The sequence below is a fragment of the Carassius auratus genome, unplaced genomic scaffold (genome assembly GCF_003368295.1).
Source record: "Carassius auratus strain Wakin unplaced genomic scaffold, ASM336829v1 scaf_tig00029494, whole genome shotgun sequence".
In the NCBI taxonomy this organism is placed as follows: Eukaryota; Metazoa; Chordata; class Actinopteri; order Cypriniformes; family Cyprinidae; genus Carassius; species Carassius auratus.
In genome coordinates this window covers 15,159-34,438 of record NW_020525773.1, presented here as the reverse complement: position 1 = coordinate 34,438, position 19,280 = coordinate 15,159, and the positions used below count along the sequence as shown (strand labels likewise).

The 19,280-nt window shown below is 40.5% G+C and overlaps 2 protein-coding genes across 3 annotated transcripts; one reads left to right on the top strand and one right to left on the bottom strand.

The window, feature by feature from the left end:
• Positions 1 to 4,761: 4,761 nt before the first annotated feature.
• On the bottom strand, positions 4,762 to 13,694 carry LOC113079852 (importin subunit alpha-6). Its single transcript, XM_026252077.1, has 14 exons — positions 13,571 to 13,694; positions 11,899 to 12,032; positions 11,612 to 11,713; positions 10,547 to 10,646; positions 10,368 to 10,462; positions 10,147 to 10,278; positions 9,950 to 10,038; positions 8,014 to 8,113; positions 7,693 to 7,856; positions 7,523 to 7,601; positions 7,304 to 7,429; positions 7,087 to 7,214; positions 6,716 to 6,894; positions 4,762 to 6,277 (listed from the first exon to the last, which is right to left on the bottom strand). The coding sequence occupies exons 1-14, from the start codon at positions 13,572 to 13,574 to the stop codon at positions 6,090 to 6,092; spliced, it is 1,620 nt and encodes a 539-aa protein (XP_026107862.1). The 5' UTR covers positions 13,575 to 13,694; the 3' UTR covers positions 4,762 to 6,089.
• A 4-nt stretch (positions 13,695 to 13,698) lies between these two features.
• LOC113079851 (ubiquitin carboxyl-terminal hydrolase ZUFSP-like) lies at positions 13,699 to 19,132 on the top strand. Of its 2 annotated transcripts, none has more exons than XM_026252075.1 (12): positions 13,699 to 13,793; positions 14,793 to 15,331; positions 15,407 to 15,508; positions 15,644 to 15,694; positions 15,789 to 15,896; positions 16,109 to 16,218; positions 16,341 to 16,509; positions 17,380 to 17,565; positions 17,653 to 17,815; positions 18,300 to 18,463; positions 18,614 to 18,834; positions 18,970 to 19,132. In XM_026252075.1, exons 1-12 carry the CDS (start codon positions 13,738 to 13,740, stop codon positions 19,015 to 19,017), a joined length of 1,917 nt encoding a protein of 638 aa, XP_026107860.1. In that variant the 5' UTR covers positions 13,699 to 13,737; the 3' UTR covers positions 19,018 to 19,132. The 2 variants fall into 2 exon arrangements, with proteins under 2 accessions (XP_026107860.1, XP_026107859.1); XM_026252074.1 differs by having other exon boundaries at positions 15,644 to 15,703.
• The last annotated feature ends 148 nt before the right edge of the window (positions 19,133 to 19,280 follow it).

Here is a 19,280-nt window from a genome sequence, read left to right as displayed (position 1 = left end):
TTCTGGGAAGACAAGCCAGCAGCAAAACATAAATACTGGACAGACATACCTCTAGACCAGGCCCATCAGGAAGCATTTATATTGACCTCGCAATATAAATGCTTCCAGAATGAGCTCTGATGTTGAGGGGATAATCCTTCCCCTGGCATTCGATAGCGTCCACGATCCAGTGAGAAAGTCTCTGTTTAGAAACAGCACGTCCCTTATACATCCACCAAGCACACGAACAGCTGGTCCGACTGACGCAAGGCGGCCGAGCGATTCATATACATCCGTAAAACCCTAACAGGATCTCGGCGCTCTGAGCATCAGCGTCACGCGAGGCTGACGGCTCAACAGATAAGGCGGGCAGGGAAACAAAACGGTGTATTGAGTGACTTCGGAACGAAACCCGGTCTCGGCTGGAGAGTGACATTACAGTTGCCAGGCCCGAAACCAATGCAATATCGTTCACCAAAACTCATAAAAGTCTCCAAGGCGCTTCGCCGAGGCGAGAGCAAGAAGCAAGGCAGTCTTCCGGGAAGCTCCTTAACCGCAATCGAAGCTAATGACTCGATTGGTAGAGATAGAGCCCTCAAAACTAGAGCTAAATCCACGGCGGCACGGAGGGCGGCCATGAAGTACACAATCTCCTCGCTCCCTGAGAAAACTGATTACCAGAGCGTGCTTACCGATCGTTTGCCCGTCAACCGGGAAACGAAAGCAGCAATAGCGGTCACATACACCTTCAGCGTGGATGGTTTCAAACTCCCGCTATCCATACTGTGTGCTGTAGAAAGCGCAAAACATCCGACACGGAACAGGCCCCCGGGTCAATATAAATGTCCTCGCACCATTTTGTGAAAACTCCCCACTTCTGCGTGTAGCAGCGAATGTTTGATGGTGCTCGCGTCTCTGTAAGTGTGTTTAGCACAAGTGAGTGCAGAGCGTCCCGCTTATTAGGGTCCCCGCAGCGGCCACACATGAAGGTTCCACAGCTCGGGGCTGGGGTGCTATATTGTGCCGATCGCCTGAGACAGCAGGTCGTGCCTGAGGGGGATTTGCCATGGGGGAGCCATCACTAACTCTCTCAGGTCCGCGAACAAGGGCTGATTTGGCCAGTTCGGGGCCACGAGTATAACTGACGCTCTCTCCTCCATGATTTTGCACATCACAGGCAGAATCTTCACCGGAGGGAGAGTGTAAGCCTGGCTTCCGGCCAACGCGATCTCAGTGCATATCCCTGCAGGGGGGAGTGAGATAGCGAGAAGAACGTCTTACAGTGTGTGTTCTCGCTCGTGGCAAACAATTAACTTCCTCCCTCCCGAGTCATTAGATCTGATCCTGGGTGAAGCCTCCATCTCCTTGAGGAATCCCGATCCTCGAAAGCATGCTCACTCCACGGTTCAAAGTACCAGGGATGTGCGACGCTCTTATGGAGATTAAGTGTCGGTCCGCCCACAACAGGAAACTCGCTGCCTGTTTTAATAGAGCTCTGGAGTGCACGCCGACCTGGCGATTTATGTACGAGACCACAGACGTGTTGTCGATTTGAATCAGTACATGGTGCCGCTCCAATTTCGACCGAAAGGCTTGCAGGGATAAGGACAACACTTCCAGTTCCAAACGGTTATGTGCCACCTTCTCTGTGACTCCAACCACAGGCCTGAGGCAGGTACGCCCAGACGCACTGCTCCCCAGCCTGAAGTAGACGCGTTCGTAGAGAAAAGAACTCCTGGGCTGAACATATCCGGGCTGTTCCACGGTCTTAAAGTGCTGACGCAACTGTGAATGACCGTATGTGCCTGTAGCGGCCGCAGTGTAGCAGACCCAGATGGCACACTGAAGAAGCCACCGCCATCAGTCCCAGAAGCCTCTGAAACCTGCCCGGTCTGAAACAGCGCAGAGTCGATGAAATGCTCTAGAGAGAGATGGGCTCGTTATGGCCATCGAGTCCAAACATATTCCCAGATATGTTACAGTCCGACTCGTAAAAAACACGCCCTTCTGCATATTCACACGCAGTCCAAGCGTATCCTAAACGGCGAAGCATTGTTCCACGTGACTGATAGCACATCTCTTGAGTGGGCTAAAAACAGCCATCATGCAGATAATTCAACATGCGCATTCCGCTCGATCTGAGGGGAAATTTCGCTCTATCGCTCCCTCTCGAGCAGACTGAGAACTTCCTGTTGCAGAACAGGACGGTTTGGGGCAAAGTCAGTGACGGGACCACGCCATTGAAGCGGGGAGGTCTGCGTTTGAATTGGAGAGAATATCCTTCGTGAATTATTCCCAGTATCCATGGTGAACACCCGGGATAGCCCTCCTACCATCCATGAGATGACACTGCGGACGCGTTACCTCTACCAGCCACTGATGGCTTATTTTGATCAGGGCCCCGCCCCCGCAAGGCTGGAAGCACTGGCGGGAGGGTGGGTCACGTCGTGTAATGGTGTGACAGTCTTACGCCATGGAGAGGCCATTATAATCATGGCTTGTGGCTCTGCGCTGTTTGAGACAGGGCGAGTGACACAGTGATGAGTGTAAGAGGAAGTAAAGCTCTTTTGTTGATTGTATACATGCTTTTATTGTGGAACTCACACAAACAGCATTTAAACAGACATAGCAGAAAAGCTCAATGACGTCATCAAAGAGGCCGGAGGGAGCAACTGGAACGTTTAGGAGCGTCCTACGGTCCGCGTCTTCCAGGAAAGCTAGGGTAAGTCATAGGTGCCTGTAAGGATGACCATTGAGCCCCATGAAACGGCTGAGCAGAGCGCTAGTAACCATCAGCGGGAGATCAGTTGCCGCACGCAGATCCTTGATGACGTCAGCGCTACTGTGCCGCCGTCTGCCTGAAACACCTTGAGTATTGCCCTGGCATGAAGAACAGAAGCTGCCTTCCCTCAGAAGTATAGGCTTTCTGCATCTAAGGGCCGTGAACTGCACGGCTTGGAAGGCAGGCTGTGGTCCGAACCAAATGCAGAGGGAGACGGGCACAGGTGTGCGGAACGGTCTCCTCGACGGGGGGAGGGTTTCCGCCCCATCCTCGTGCGTGAACATGGCCTGCGTAGCAGAGTGGGTGCGCGCCGATTGGGGTGAGCCCACGACCTCACCACGAGCTCTTGCATGCCTCAATGCCGTCTGGTAGCAGCTCGACTTGAGGAGCCACGAGTCCAGTTACCTTTCACAGGCTCGTCAGGTGCATTGTAAGTGAGACCCAGCTCCATGACGGCCTTTCCAAAGACCCTGATGAGCTCCTCATGGAGGTCTGCAGGGCCCTCTTGGTCGGGGCGGTCTTTTTCCAAACCTTTTCCGACGTCGAAAGCGACATGGAGTCGTTTTCCTCGCCAGCTCCGAAGAGGATGAAGTTCACGGGGCGGAAGCTATCGTCCACCACGCCTTCGGGCGGGGGAGGGCCCACCAGCGGCTCGCTGGCGGCAGTGGGCCTCATTCCCGCTGTTTTCCGAGCCACTCTGGCTCTGAGGGCGCACAGGCAGCTCAGCAACGTGTGATCTGTGTGAGAAACCCAGGCAGGTCACAAAGAACTGGTGAAGGTCTGAATCTAGCATTAGCAGCCATCGGATGCGGAGAGGAAAAACAGGGTGAGTAGTCCTCTATTGCAACTTTCACGATGACTTAGATAAGACTTCTAGCGTGAAGAAAGAGATTCTGATGTAATTTTCGCACCCATGCATTTTATACTGCCCGCGTCAATTGGAACGTGGCAAATTACATTTGAATAGATAGATAGTTTTTGCTGCTTTCATGGACATCAGTGTGTATTTTACAAACTACCAATGTATTGTTTTACTAATTATTATGTATATTTAAATGTATGAAACCTAAAATAAACATTGTGTGGTTGAAATCACTGCATGTTAGTTGTGATATATGACAAGCGCTGAGCGCGTCCGTCTCTGCCTCAGTGCCAGCCAACGCGCGAAAGCTGTTTGAATCTTGCAGTTCTGTGACGCCACTGAACATTCTAAATCATACTCTCAGGGGCACAGAAATAAGAATCCAATATATGGTGCAATAATGCTCAAAATGTTAAAATGTAACTTACATTTTTAATTATTTTCTATAAAAAAAATTATCTGCCGACATTCAGACTGCCAATCAATCAGCAAACAGCAATCCAACAATAAGCCTTGTTATCTATTATGGTAATTTGCAGGTCGTGTCAAAATGTTGTTGGTTTAGAATAGATAAATAACTCTTGACTCATGTACGATAATTTTGAACTTCTGGTACGATACTTGGACATTTCCAATCTGGCAACACTGTGTAGTACCTACTCCGTACGCGATTTGTGACGCACCGAATGTATCCTTCCCGTCTGTCAGGGAACTGAGGTTACAAACAGTAAAGAGACATTTTCTCTGTGTTGACTGGCTATCTCAATCATTTTGACATTAACAAGAACCAATTAAATCACAGTAAACGTATTTAATTGTGTAACAGAACGTTTTATTTGTCTGTTTATTTGTCTACATCATTTCACACAATATCAACATTTGTCCTCGAGGAAAGCATTGATCTCCTCTATACTGCAGGTTTGTACCAATGATAACTTAAAACACGTTCTTTTCTTGATGCGAGAACCCCCCCCCCCAACTTAGAAACCATTGTACAAACATGAGAAATTGTAACAAAACTATACACAATCGAATGTGCTTGATAAAATTTCATTTTACAATCTTACAATTTGTTTTCCTTTGTTAATATATTGAATTTCCATTACTATGACTCTTATTTGGATCAATCACAGGAAAATGGATTCAAGTCATTTATGGGCAGAACTGTAAATAATTACATCAAAAACAGAAAACAGAGAGGAACTTTTTGCCAGACAAGTTTCATTACTAAGGCAATCTTACTAAGTAAATTCATATGAAGAATGTTAAAAAAAGGATATATCATTACAAGAATTAGAACATAAGTTCCTTAGCTGAGGAAATCTGAGCGCTTGTGGGGAGGGACCATATGAGGAAAAGCTCTTTGAATGAAGAAAGTTGTGAACGACATTTTCCTTACATTAGTATTTCACTGTACACCAAGACCATTTCACAGAAAAACATCCTCCTTCTTCCCTCAATGTATATATAATATACACATTTTTCAAAATCTAACATGTGAACATTAAATAAATCAAAGCCAGACAGAGCAAAAAGAAACACCTTCCAGGTGAGATCAGAGACAACCACATGATATGCATACATACAAACAACTATCTTAGTGATCACATGACCACACTTAAATAATTGCATGCAATGCTTTTAACGCTTTGATAGCATTTGCAAAGAGGGTGCTCAAGAGAAAGCAGGCCATGTGCTGGTCTCTGAACAGCAAGACCCCACAGACCGTTCCCTTCTAAAAAGCACAATAAATACGACTTTAAATCTCCAAGGTCAGCAGTTTGTTGATATTTAACAAAATGCCAGAATAAATAGTGTAACTAGGCATGATATGCCCTCAGGATGCATTTTGGACAAACATGGCATGACATGAACAGTGAGTGCGCTGGCACACAAAGCGAGGGAATTCATCCAATGCAAATACATTGGTTACTTTGTCTGGTCATGTTATTTCTGTCACGCCGAAAATACATATTTGTTTGCATAGAAGCATTTACTTCACAAAAGAAAAGAACTGTCAGAGCTAAAGGCTTGGTGTTTGTCACACACTTTGTTTTCTGATTGAAGAGGTAGTTTCACATTTCTCAGGGGATATGGAGTTTACTTTACAGGAGACCAGTGCCAATGTCTAATAATCAAAATAATAACATCAACAACAACAACAAAAGCAAGATGCTTTTTCTAAGTCTCAACAGGACTTAAACTACTCTAAGCTTTGCTCTCCTCAGCCCATCTCACAGATTTTCTCTCTTGATAATGGAGCTTGGGATATGGGCAAGATGGAAATGGAAGATTTAGTGGATAGGGTTTGGCGTCATCTCTGCTGTGAGTAGCGTGTACGGGCCTCTGTGTCTTGAAACGAGGCTGGAGTTGAGGTCCTGCGCTGCAGAGAAGTAGGGAGAGGAGACACCAGGCAGGATGGAGGAAGCAAGACCTGAAGCTTGGCCAGTAGCAGAGGGATACGGATTAGAGCTGGAAGCCTTCCATCGGTCCTTCAGACTGCTGGAAAATGTACTGGCCCTGATTCTGATCCACCTGCGGAACGATGCTTGCATCCTCCTCCTCGGCCCCAAAGTAGTGCTCGATCAGGTCAAAGGCCTTCTGGTAAATCTCCTGGTTCTCATGGCTCTGCAGGAACTCAATCTTGTCCAAGCCTGTGTGGGAATATCAGTAAAACAATTCTATAAACATATGAACAAACAGCATGACAAACACAGTCTGCATGAAAGGAAAACATATGACAATTCAGATAATAAAAAAAAAAAAAAAACAGCATCAGCAAAATCAAATCTTATAATAATAATGATGTTATTTTTAATGAATACTACTCAGACTATTAGTATAAGACTAATCAGAAATTGTGAAAACCAATTGAAAAATAATATAACGCCTAATTGTTAGAGACTAATATATTAGGATTGAGATAGAATTGCTGACAAATGAGCAACTTTGAACAAATCAAATATTTCAGGGCTGACTGTAACTAGAAATATTTATAAATGACTACAAAAATTCCAAGGAGAATTGATTTTCCAGAGCGGGAAATCAAAAATGACATCAACATGAGGTGATGCAAGGTACGAGGTGCCTACCATAAGCCTCTTCTATGAGAGCGCAGTAAGGATTGATGCCCGATCCATTCTGCTTAGACTCCTGTTCTCCCAGTCTGAGGATGTTCTCCAGGCCGTTTAGAGCCACCTGCACAATCTTGGAGTCCATCACCGTCAGCAGGTCACACATGGGCTTTATGGTGTTGAGAGAAACTAAGTACCTGTGTGTAAAGCACATTTACATCAAATACTGTCTATCAGCAAAATTGTACCCCAGAATAAAGTTAAATGGAAAAAGTTAACAACATAAGGAAAACAAGATTCTCAGAGAATTTGCAGTAATGCAAAGAGCCTCTATCCAAAAAAATCTTAGATTTAGGTAAAAACCAATGAAAAAAAAAAAAAAAGAGCACCTTATCTGCTCTGGTGTGCCTCCAGAGGTGGCATTGGTTATTGCCCACGCGGCCTCCTTCCTGGTACGGAACTCAGCTTTCTGCAGTATCTCGATTAGCACTGGGAATATGTTGGCATCGATTACCGTCTACAACAGAAAAAGCATCAAGCAATGGCTGTTCAGACACAACATATATGGTATCATAATCTTACAGTGTCTCAGTCAGTCTGAAGTACCTGGATTTGCACTCTGTTCCCAGCGGTGATATTGGAGACGGTCCAGCAGGCCTCTTTTTTGACAGATTCTTTCGGACTGCTAAGTAAATGGAGCAGGCAGGGCAGAGCGGAGCAGTTCAGAATCACCTGGCGAACAACAGAGCAGCACAACAGATCAGAAAACTGCACTCTTATGATACTGCAAACAGCTCAGCATATGATAAACAAAAGCTACACTACCTGGGTCTGAATATCGTCTCCTGTTACAATGTTCCCCACTGCTCTCAGTGCAGGGGACACCACCTTGTAATCGCTGTGCCTGTGAATGGACAATACATGGAGGTTATTTTAAGTCAGTGATAAAATAGATCACATTGTTGACTGCATGCGTCAGCATGTCTGGTTCTCACATGAGCAACTCCACCAGCCTGCGGCACACGCCTGAGTCAATAACTGTCTGGATTTTGTCATTGGGTCCATCAGACAGGTATGAAAGTGCCCAGCAGGCATCTGCCAGAACATCAGGATCACTGCTGAAGAGCAATCTGGAGAGCACGCTCAGACACGGTGACACCTGTAAAGAAACAACAGTTGTTTGATCAAGTATTCGTATCATGTTTATAAGGAGAAAACACTGGTTTACACAAAGCGAGGGTGTTTGTGTGCATCACTGAAATTTGATAACGAGGCAACTGGAATGTGGGTTATGCAGAACTGGTTTGCAAACTCACCTTTGCAAAGTCCGGAGGTGGATTTTTTCCTCTGCACAAGTTGGATAGCGCCCACACAGCGTTCCGGGTGGTAGTGAGCCGGTTTGATTTTGCAAGCAACCTGCAAAGACAAGGGAAGAAATAAACTGATGCGCTATGTAATCATACCACTAGATGGAGGTAAAGTCTTTTACAACAGACACACTTTAGAAGAAAAATGCTATAGCATAGTGAAATATAGGTCCTGTCCAAAATGGCACACTCCAGACTTGTGCACTTCTTCAGAGTCCACACTTTGGTGACGTCATGTAGTGCTGACCTATAGGACCCTTGGCACGAGTCCACGAGGGTGCATTGTGAGGTATTTTTGGGACAGATTCGATCGTCACGCCGGAAATAACGGTCTGGTCTGGTTGCTTTTGCTTATGCCACCTGGGCATTAGACAATATATACATGCTTATTTAAATAATGTATACAGTTTGTAATAATACATAATGTTCCATTAGAACTAAGATTACAATTTTAACACATAATAAACATGTGCGTGAGTTTTAGATGAATTTACAAGTTTAAATATACATACCAGGTTTACATATGACTCAGTAAAGCCCTGACATTCGGTTCTATTTATTTAATGAATCATAACGCGATCGTATTATTCTACGCATTATTATTATGTTTGAGATATCAACCACTGGTCGATGACCATACTGTTTGTATAAACTGTAGGTAGCAACTGGGAAAATCTACACCTATGTCATAAAAACCGTATTGATATCTACACTTAAATATTTTCTTCTCAGCCATGTCACCAATTGCTCTTGAGCAAAATCTCCTACCATCCGTTGTCTGATTGGCATTTCGCTAGGATTCCTGGGTAGTTAAAGTGTGCGGAGCCTGCATCTATGCGGGCTTCAAGGAAGGCCGCTTCAAGGGTACAAAGGGGGTGCTGCTGAGCACACTTCAGAGCATTAAAATGCTGAATGGGGTGGCCTATGGACTCGTAGAATCAGCGAGCACACGCAATTTAAGTCAACGAGACTAAAAGTCAACATGAAGTGCGCCATTTGAGATTTATTCAACGTTAGCTGTTCTTAGAAGGATAAAGCTCCTAATCATAAGGCTTCTACCAATTAGATTTAAATTCCTTGAACAAAAAGAGATTTAATTAATTTTGTACCACTTTATAATCCATATTATTAAAAAAAAAACTTAAACTGGAACTTAAAGCAACCTAGACATAATCACCTAGTCAGGCCAGGTAGCATGTCATATATAATAAAGCTTGAGATTAAGGTTTAAATATTAATATTTTTCTTTATGATTCACTCTGCTTCAGGAGGCCTTTACTTACCCCCTGAAGCAATGTGGGATACTTTTTATGATGGATGGATGCACTTTATTGAACTTCTTTTGGATGATTTAAAAATAACACCCATTCACTGCCATTATAAGCTTGGAAGAGCTGGGACATTTTTAATATAACTCTGATTGTTTTCATCTGAAAGAAAAAAGTCATACACCTAAGATGCTTTAAAGGGTAATTTTAATTTTTGGGTGAACTATTGCTTAGGGCAACACAACCGTTTTCAATATTTATTATAAGAAATGTTTCTTAAAAGGGATAGTTCACCATAGTCAATGGGAACCACCAACTGTTTGATTACCAGCAATCTTCAAAATATCTTCATATTTCTAATATGTGCAATATAACAAAGGAACTCATACAGGTGTGGAACGACATGCGGGTGAGTAAATGATGACAGAATTTTTCTTTTTGGGTGAACTATACCTTTAAACACCAAATCAGCATATCAGGATTATTACTGAAGTTCAGCAAAGATATAGTGACCTGCACCATAGAGATACTAGATAGTTTTCATCAGGTGTTATAGACTTCCCTTAAAAACAGCAAAAAGTGCAATCATGGTGTTGTGATCAGTAGAAGACACTTACTGCTGAAGAGAGGGCAAGATGCTACAGTTCAGGACATAGTCTCTGCACTCTGCATTATCCCCGGCAATATTTCCTAACGCCCACACTGCCTGCAAAAACAGTTATACACAACTGATCATCATCATGGTGCTGTTAAGTCCTGATAAACCATCTATTGACTGAATGGCATGAACCAGGTTAGAGTCTGCAAAAATCACCTGCTCTTGTACATCTTCATACTCGGAGTTGAGCAGCTCTATGAAGATAGGCACAGCCCCCATCTCAATGACCACCTTGGTGTGTTGGAAGGTTCCTGAAGCAATGTTGGTCAGGGCCCAGGCAGCTTCAAACTGGTCAAAACGAGCAAAAATAGCATCTTTAAACTTGGCTGTAATGGCAATTTAGCTTTTGCAAGGCTTGCTCTATGAAATGTTCTTACTTGCAGAGTCCAATTATCACTCCTTTTTAGGAATTCAACAAACCGGTTGACGACCCCAGTTGTGTTGATCACCTCATCAATGGGAGGATTGGGCTCTGAGACAAATGAATAACATCTTAATCTTATATTTAAACAACTGTCATCCTTGAGTCTATGAGACACAGGAATAAGGTACCAACCTTTAGAGAGCAACTTTCTAAACTTCTGAGTGGCTATGAGCTGCTGGTCTGGATCCTCAGAGAAGATCATCTGAATCATGTCTTGGGTTATAACTCCTTCCTGCAGATTCACACAATTATTATACAAGATGTATTTTTCAAAGAATCATAAAAATTGTATCAAGGTTTCTACAAAAATATTCAGCTGTTTTAAGCATCGATAATAAGAAATGTTTCTTGAGGAGCCATTCAACATATTAGAATGAGTTCTGAAGGTTCGTGTGACATTGAAGATGGGAGTAATATCTGCTGGGGAAAAAAAACAAACTGTAAAATTTATAGAAATAAAAAGTTGTAAAATATATAAAAATATAAAACTTAATTTTTTAACTGTAATATTTTGCAATATTGCTGTTTTACTGTATTTTTAAACAAACAAATGCTTCCTTTGAGTGCATAATTTGTTAATTTATATATACCGTATTTTTTGGACTATAAGTCACACCTGAGTATAAGTCGCATCAGTCCAAAAATACATCATGATGAGGAAAAAAACATAAGTCACACTGGACTAAAAGTCACATTTATTTAGAACTAAGAACCAAGAGAAAACATTACCGTCTACAGCCACGAGAGGGCACTCTATGTCTTCATTGTAGTCTACAGGAGCACTGAGCAGCACAGAGCGCTCTCTCACGACTGTAGACAGTAATTTTTTCTATTGGTTCATATCTCTTGGTTCATTTCTCTCGGTTCATGTCAAATTAATTTTGATAAATAAGTTGCACCTGACTATAAGTCGCAGGACCAGCCAAACTATGAAAAAAAGTGTGACTTATAGTCTGGAAAATACGGTACTTTATATTGATATAATGCTGAAATTCATGTTAAACAAATTCTATAGCATGCTTCTGCACTACAAAACATGTACAACTGTGCTAGTTTTACATGTTAGAATCCTATATAGGAAATTCAATATGCTTAAAATGATGCAGGACTAATAACCAAGCCCCATGTCTGTTATCTGTAAATCTACTATCCAGTCATCTGTATATTATCTGTTTGTCTGCTGACTAGATTACTTACACCTGATACAGGTACAGTGGAGCTGATATCAGGGTCCTGAATGGGGCATTCAAGCATGGACTCATCACCAGGTGGCAGACACACATTCCTCCTCTTGAATAGCTGAGGAAAGAGAGGAAAAATGTACTTTCATAAATAAGTTGCTTCTGTACACAAACCTTATAAAAGCAAATCTGGTCTTATAACCCTCCAAAATATACACTTTTATTCCATATAAAATCAATCCTTCATGAGCAAAACTGTAATTTAATTTGCTTGTATAATAAGGGAAAAAAATGTTGACAAACCTGCTCCTCCCTCTTCTGTTTACGAAGCTGTATGCCATCCTCCTCTCTCCGTCTCCGCATTTCCTGGGGGTTCAGGGCTTTATTCTTGTAGCTCTTCATTCGATAATTTTCTTTGCCTGGGCTTGCCATTGCGTCTTTAGATCAGAGAAAGAAATGTGGTCAGATGTGCATTGTGATACTCAATTTCTGTTGTCTATTCAGCATATCAACTTTGTGAGTTATTGGTTAAGCCTATAGCAATACAGACAAGAATCATAACTGGTCGAGTCAGTTTGCAATTCTCCTCATAATTTGAGCCAAACAGCAAGTTGAGACAAAAGGAATGGTTTATGTGCAAGCAATTATGCTTGTTAATACTAGCATTTCCTGTGTGACAGCACTAAGAGCTAAATGACACTTTGCATGCTGAACTTCCTTCATTATATAGTTAACGTTTTTGTTGTTCAGCTCATTTTCATATCAAACATGGTTCAGAACTAAATATTTTAACTCGGCAGCTTTTGTCTGTTATTACCTGTATCTTTGGTTAAGGACTTTTTATGTACGGTATCTTGCACATAATGAAGAGTCTTTTAAGCAAGTTAGTGAATCACCAATACAGAATCAGAAACATTTATGCAGAGATGGCCAAGCCAGCAGGCCAAAGTTGGCCCACGATAACCTTTACTTTGGCCCACCATACTATTTTACAAGACATGGGGGAACAAATATGAAAATATAGGGCAGAAAAACATGTCATGCATATCTTAAATTTTAATTTAGTTGTTTTCTTTAATTTTTTTATTAGATTTGCATTGAAATATAAAAAAGGTACACATTTTTAATGTTGCATAGTTAGAAAAAAAATCTACCTTCATTTCAGTTTCTTTGTAGTAAAAGGTTTGCTAAACAGATTTTAAAAACCAATGAGTAGTCATTTTAATTTCTTTATTCAGTAAACTACAAAATGAGATATTATGCAAAAGGGAGGTCTGAGTCAACGTTTTAGGTTCAATGTATAAAGAAAAATATATATGCATTAAAAATAAATGATTACTAGTGCTGTCAGTCCCAACATTCCACAGAAGAAATAAAAACAACATGAGGGCAAATAAATAATGACAAAAGTGTTTTTTTGAAGGAACATAACATTTAAGATTCAAAACATACGTCGACGTCATCTCTAGCTTCTAAACACTCAGTTTACATACACTGTTTTTAATCGGATCAGCAGGTTTTGTGTTGTATGATGGTGGAGGACTGGACTGTTTTCCAAAGACAATATATCACATACTCCATAAACAATCAAAGCTCTAAATATACAAGTGTAAGAAGCTTAATCTTAATGTCTACACAAATGATTATATACATCATCATTATTATTATTATTATTCATATGTTGTGTGCAATAGCTGGACAGCTGGAACCAAGACCATATGAATCCCAAAATCAAATCAGTTATATAAATACACTAAAACACTGTACGTTAAAGGTTTATAATCTCTTCAATCATTTAGATTTTTCACTTTCATCCTAAACTGTAACTCAGCTTCTCTGTGCTAGCATGCTAACAGTGTTATGCTAGCTTGGATTAAACGTCAAAATGGTAACTACTCTATCAAAGCACCATGCTGCCTCATTCACTTGCTGAAAAGAAAATACTTTCAAATCTAAGTTGGTGTATGAATCTCACCCATTGCTCGTAGATCGGAGAGGAAAACACTGGCCGTGTGTTTTTAAATTTCTCTCAAGACCCTCCCGTGTTCCTCCAGCTGAGGGCAATATGGCGTTCGCTGGAGAGGTACGTCACGTCCGATGCTGTTTCCGGTTTTCAGGAGCGGCCTCATTCAATCATAATAAATGGAAAGTGAAACGGGTTGTTGCTCAAAACAACATATATATCTACCTCTGAACAGGTACGTTGCATATACATGTCGATTTCGACATTGTATCAAACTGATTTTTTGTTGTTGTGCATGAAGTCCGTGGAAGAAGACTTTTAAATGTTGTATATGTTGACAGAATCGATTCACTGTCACGTCTTGATCAAATCCAGATTTCAAGTTAACTACGGCTAAATAGCCACGTCTGAGTTTTATGATCAATTCATAAAGACGTTTTAAATGCATTCAAAACAAAAACGCGTCCATCACCACTGTGTACAACGGTTATCAGTGTTTATCAGGTAACATATCATAATTAACGTTACTACAAATACTTTTAGTTAAGGCCTGTCACGATTATGAACTCTATAAACCAACATTACACAGGAGTAAAATTACATGTATTATTATTATTTATAATATTTATATTAAAACATATACAAAGGTTTACCCATATTTAAGTTTATTTCATTCACACTAATGTGTGTGTGTATGTATGTATGTATGTATGTATGTATGTATGTGTGTATATATATATATATAAGTATATATATAAATAGTTATAATTATTATTATATTAAATTTTATTATATAATAGTAATATATGTAGAAATGTATGATTTCCTTTTTGAAATGTATGATGGCTTTTATTTTTTAAATCATTCCAAATGGGTACATTGCAAATAATATGAAATATTAACAAATGTTTGCCATATTTCTCTTTTTGGTCCACTAATGTTTCAAGTATCATATCAAGTATGGTTAATATTATATTACATATTATTGTGTAATATATTTAATATATTTCTGTCATAAATCCTTAGATTTTATTGTAATTTTAAGGCAGTATGATTAAATCCACAAGCATTCATATCACATTAAGGTATGTTAAAATCATTGTGAGAGGTCTGTTGGTACTATTGGTACAAAAATCAGATTAAATGAATATCAGATATCCTTCGAACAGTGTGAGAAGCTTTCAGGGTCATTTTGATTACTATCATGATTAATTTGTCCTTTTGTTTCATCCAGCCTTGTGACAATGCCTGTGTGTGACATCTGCTGTGAAGAGCTCCCATCTGAGGCAGAGATGAAAACCCATCTCTTCCTGAGTCACATGGAGAATGTGATGGCCTGCCCGTTCTGCTCTTTGTCTGGTGTTTCATACGATGAGATGAGCTTCCACATCAACACCGCACACATAGATAAAGACAGCCAGGACACAAAAACAACAGTGGTTGACAGTGGACAGAAAAACTCAAATGACTGCACTGCTCAAAGACCCAGTTCTACAAAGACATCCAATGTAAATGTGAAAAATATAGAAACTGTTTCTCAAGCCTCACCTCAGTCGCCATCTCCGGTAAATGGGATGACCTCCTCGATTACAGGGACCTGTCTTTCTCAGGAAACCTCAACTAGTTTGAAAAGTTCACCACTTGCAGCAGCCACAGCGAGTGGTGCAATAAAACTTGTCAGAACTACACCAACATCCAGCAACAATGCAAGCAGGGAGAGGAAAGATGGCCGCCGGAAATCAAAGCAGAAGCGCTTGTCCTCACCTATTAAAGGTGCTCTTAACTTTACAAAATAAAACTGATTTAAATGAAGCGGTATGACTAATAGTTTCTCTTTGTGTATTTCAGAAAAATGCTTTTCATGTCCTATGTGCAGTTTGGTCTGCAAAGATTGCTTTATTCTGCAGGAGCATGTTGAGCTTCATCTACAGGACCAAGATGCAACTGAAGGTGTCTTCCCTTAAAACATAAATATCACTGTTGCAAGTATATATATGTATGTTTTGTCATTTTAAGTGGTCATTTTACACTCTTTTTATCATCAGCTGTCTATGATTGATGTCTGATATGGTTTGTCCTCTTAAGGGGCCGGTCCTGGGGCTGGCAGTTCAAAAGAAGCATCTTCTACAAGCAATGGTAGATCAGGTCAGTTAGCAAGGTGGCTGATTTGGCAGTTCTGAGTAAGTGAATAGGTCAAACTAAACTATACCTGTATTTTTGGGATCTCCAGGTGTGATGCACTATGAGTGTCCGATGTGTGCTCTGAGCTGCACCAGCAGCTCCTCCCTTCAAGAGCATGTTGAGCTACACCTGGAAAATGGCTCAGCATCTGCAACAGGTATGTGTATATTAATAAGTATGCAACTGCAGATTAACTTTTTTCTGGAATTGTTTGTTAGTACATTTAAATGTAGAAATCAAGATGTTGTGTGGGTTCTGTTTACGAGTAAAGTGCATCAAGAAAATATAAATTTATCAACATGAAATCTGTTGTAGCTATTGGTGCAACTAAACTATGATTTTACATTCATTTGGTTTGGGTGTTTTGAGGTTATTCATCTGAAGACCTGACTCTGGCCAGGAAGCTTCAGGAGGAAGAGGAGCAAAAGTGGAGGGAGGCTGAGACTAGACGGGAAGCAGAGGACTTTAAGAAGCTCCAGGTTAGCTAAAGAAAATGTCACTGTGAGATTTCAAAAAAATGTTCACCTTAAAGGTGAAAATTGTCCTAATTTATTCACCATTGTATCAAACCACTACACAAGTGTTTTTATTTCATATTCAGAAGCAGTTTGGGCTTGATAACAGTGGTGGTTATCGCAAGCAAATGGAGAGGACAATGGAGAGGGCTGTCTCGCGAGGTCAGATGGTTCCTGCAGAGTTCCACAGGAAAAAAGCAGAGATGCTTGAATCTCTGGCCTCTGGGATGGATGATGGCAGAAGCAAAACATCAGGTCTGATGGAGAGTACATCATAGAGCTACACCAATTATCTTTACATATTTGGTCCAACTGGTGAATTATAAGACTGAAAATCTATTCAGTTATTTTCTTAATCGTATTATAAATGTTAAGAACAGTTGTGATTCTTAATATTTTGTATTGAATTATTTGATAGATAATACAAATTTCTAGATACTTTTTCTGTAAGTTTTTTTAAATAATTATTGATCAATTTTATGTGTCCTTACTGAACAAAGGCATTCATTTCTTTGAAAAACAAATCTTACTGACCTGAACATTTTTTTACAACTGTAGTGTGTGTGTGTATATATTTTTTATTAATATATATTTAATTATACATTTATATTTTAATGAGTTTAATACTATTAATTAATAATGTGTAATAGTAATTAAGTGAAGTGACATTCAGCCCATACTCATGATTTTGTGCTCTGCATTTAACCCATCCGAAATGCACACACACAGAGCAGTGAACACACACACACACACACACACTGTAAACACACCCGGAACAGTGGGCAGCCATTTATGCTGCGGCGCCCGGGGAGCAGTTGGGGGTTCGATGCCTTGCTCAAGGACACCTAAGTCGTGGTATTGAAGGTGGAGAGAGAGCTGTTCATGCACTCCCCCCACCCACAATTCCGTCCGGCCCGAGACTAGTATTCACAACCCTTCGATTGGGAGTCCAACCCTCTAACCATTAGGCCACGACTTCATAATGTATTATTTTTATCATTATTATTATTATTATTAGGATTTTAATTATATAGCTGTTGATTTTTAAATGATGCGGGGAAAAAACTGTAGTAAATGAAAATAAATAAAACGGCTCAAGGCTTAAACGTAACCTTTCTGTTTCAGGACTTGTGGAAGCTCTCTGTAAGTACTATCAGAAGGACGCCTCTGACTGTGCTCATGTGTGGCTCTGTGCTGAGACTGATCACTACTCTTCATCGGAGGGGGACAAAGGTTGGGGATGTGGCTACAGAAACTTCCAGATGCTTCTTTCATCTTTGCACAGGATGGAGCAGTATAACCTTTTACCTGGTATAATATCAGTTACATCATGTTATTCTCTTGGCTCCATGTTGATTTTCCTTGTAACAGTACCCATCATATAATTTCCCCTAACAGTTTCAGTTCCCAGCATTCCGAGGGTGCAGGCCTTAATCGAAGAGGCGTGGGGTCAAGGTGCAGATCCTCAGGGTGCTTCTCACTTCAACCATCGACTGCAGGGGACACGGGCTTGGATAGGAGCAACAGAAATCTATGCAGTTCTCACCTCCCTTAATGTGAAGTACGCATTGAAACCCAAAGTTTACATTTACACACACACACTACCGTTCGAAAGTTTGGGGTCAGAAATTGATATTTTAATATATATATATAATATGGTTTTCTCAAAAATATTAAGCAGCACAACATTAATAATAATAAGAAATGTTTGTTGAGGAACAAATCAGCATATTAGAATTATTTCTGAAGGATCTTGTTGTGACACTGAAGACTGAAGTAATAGCAGCTGAAAATTCAGCTTTGCTATCACAGGTATAAGTTATATTTTAAAATGTACAAAAACAGAAAAGTTCATTTAAATTGTAAAAAGAACTAAACAAACGCAGTATTACTGTTTTTACAGTATTTTATTCAAATAAATGTAGTCTTGGCAAGAGACTTCTTCCAAAAACAAAAAAAAATCGTACCAACCCTAAACATTCTAAATCATGTAAATATCTTAAATATTATTAATTTCACATCTTAACTTTCTTTAAAAATTTTAGAGCCCGAATTGTGGATTTTCACAAGCCCTCTGGCCCAGGAGATACGCATCCCAGACTGTTTGAGTGGGTGAAGCAGTATTTCTCACACTCTACCAGTAGGGGTGCAAGACTGCCACCCAAAGTAGTGCAGACGACATTACCACCTATATACCTCCAGCATCAAGGTATTTCAAGACTTCTCTTGTAAACCACAGCACTTTAATAAGAATCAAGTGAATTTATTATCTCTCTTGAAACTCCAGATTAGTATAGCCTCAGAGAAATAGAAATACCTTTATAAAATGATGTACATGTTGTCCTATCTTTATGATCAGGCCACAGTCGCTCAATCGTAGGAATGGAACAGAAAGTAAATGGCAACCTGTGCCTGCTCCTCTTCGATCCAGGGTGTGCACCCAGGGAAATGAGGAGAGTGCTGTCACAGGATACAGCAGGTACCATGGTACGACGTATGCGCAAATTCTCCGGTGGCCTAAAACACAGACAGTATCAAGTGGTCGCTGTAGAAGGGCTGCTGACACCTGAAGAGAAACGGGTAATTAAGAGCTACAGCTTAAGGAATTCATAGCTCATTTCAAATAATGAACTGCATTTAGATATTTGATATGCATAGTCTATGTTAAACTCTTGAGCTACAGCTTGATATCTGTTTGGCATGTGTGTTTTTCAGAGCCGTATTCTTAACTCAAGGACACTATGTGCTGAGAAAATCCCTTGATTGGATTGTCCACATCTGCTGACTACAGTTTTATCTACTAGTTCCTGCTACTTTTATCAGACTGTGAAACACTGTATTTTTGTATGAATGTCAATAAACAATAATACAAATAGAATTATATCTTACTTGCTGCGCAATAAGTCAGTTATAATTACTTTTTATAATGTGTGTGAGTCTTCAGCTCTTTAAATTCTGATTCATTGAATGCTCAGCTTGTTTTGTCCTTATATTAAAGTTGTATGCATATGGTTTCCATTTTCGAC

Bases quoted from the DNA above. Each gene is read 5' to 3' on its own strand.
- LOC113079852 (XM_026252077.1), bottom strand. The intron at 10,647-11,611 runs GTAAGTAATCTA...GTGAATCTGCAG, and splicing joins CCACTGTACCTGTATCAGGT to GAAGGAGTTATAACCCAAGA. The intron at 7,857-8,013 runs GTGAGTTTGCAA...GTTTCTTTACAG, and splicing joins CACCTCCGGACTTTGCAAAG to GTGTCACCGTGTCTGAGCGT.
- LOC113079851 (XM_026252074.1), top strand. From the start codon at position 13,738: ATGGAAAGTGAAACGGGTTGTTGCTCAAAACAACATATATATCTACCT. The intron at 15,704-15,788 runs GTCAGTTAGCAA...TGGGATCTCCAG, and splicing joins TACAAGCAATGGTAGATCAG to GTGTGATGCACTATGAGTGT. The intron at 18,835-18,969 runs GTAATTAAGAGC...TGTGTTTTTCAG, and splicing joins TGACACCTGAAGAGAAACGG to AGCCGTATTCTTAACTCAAG.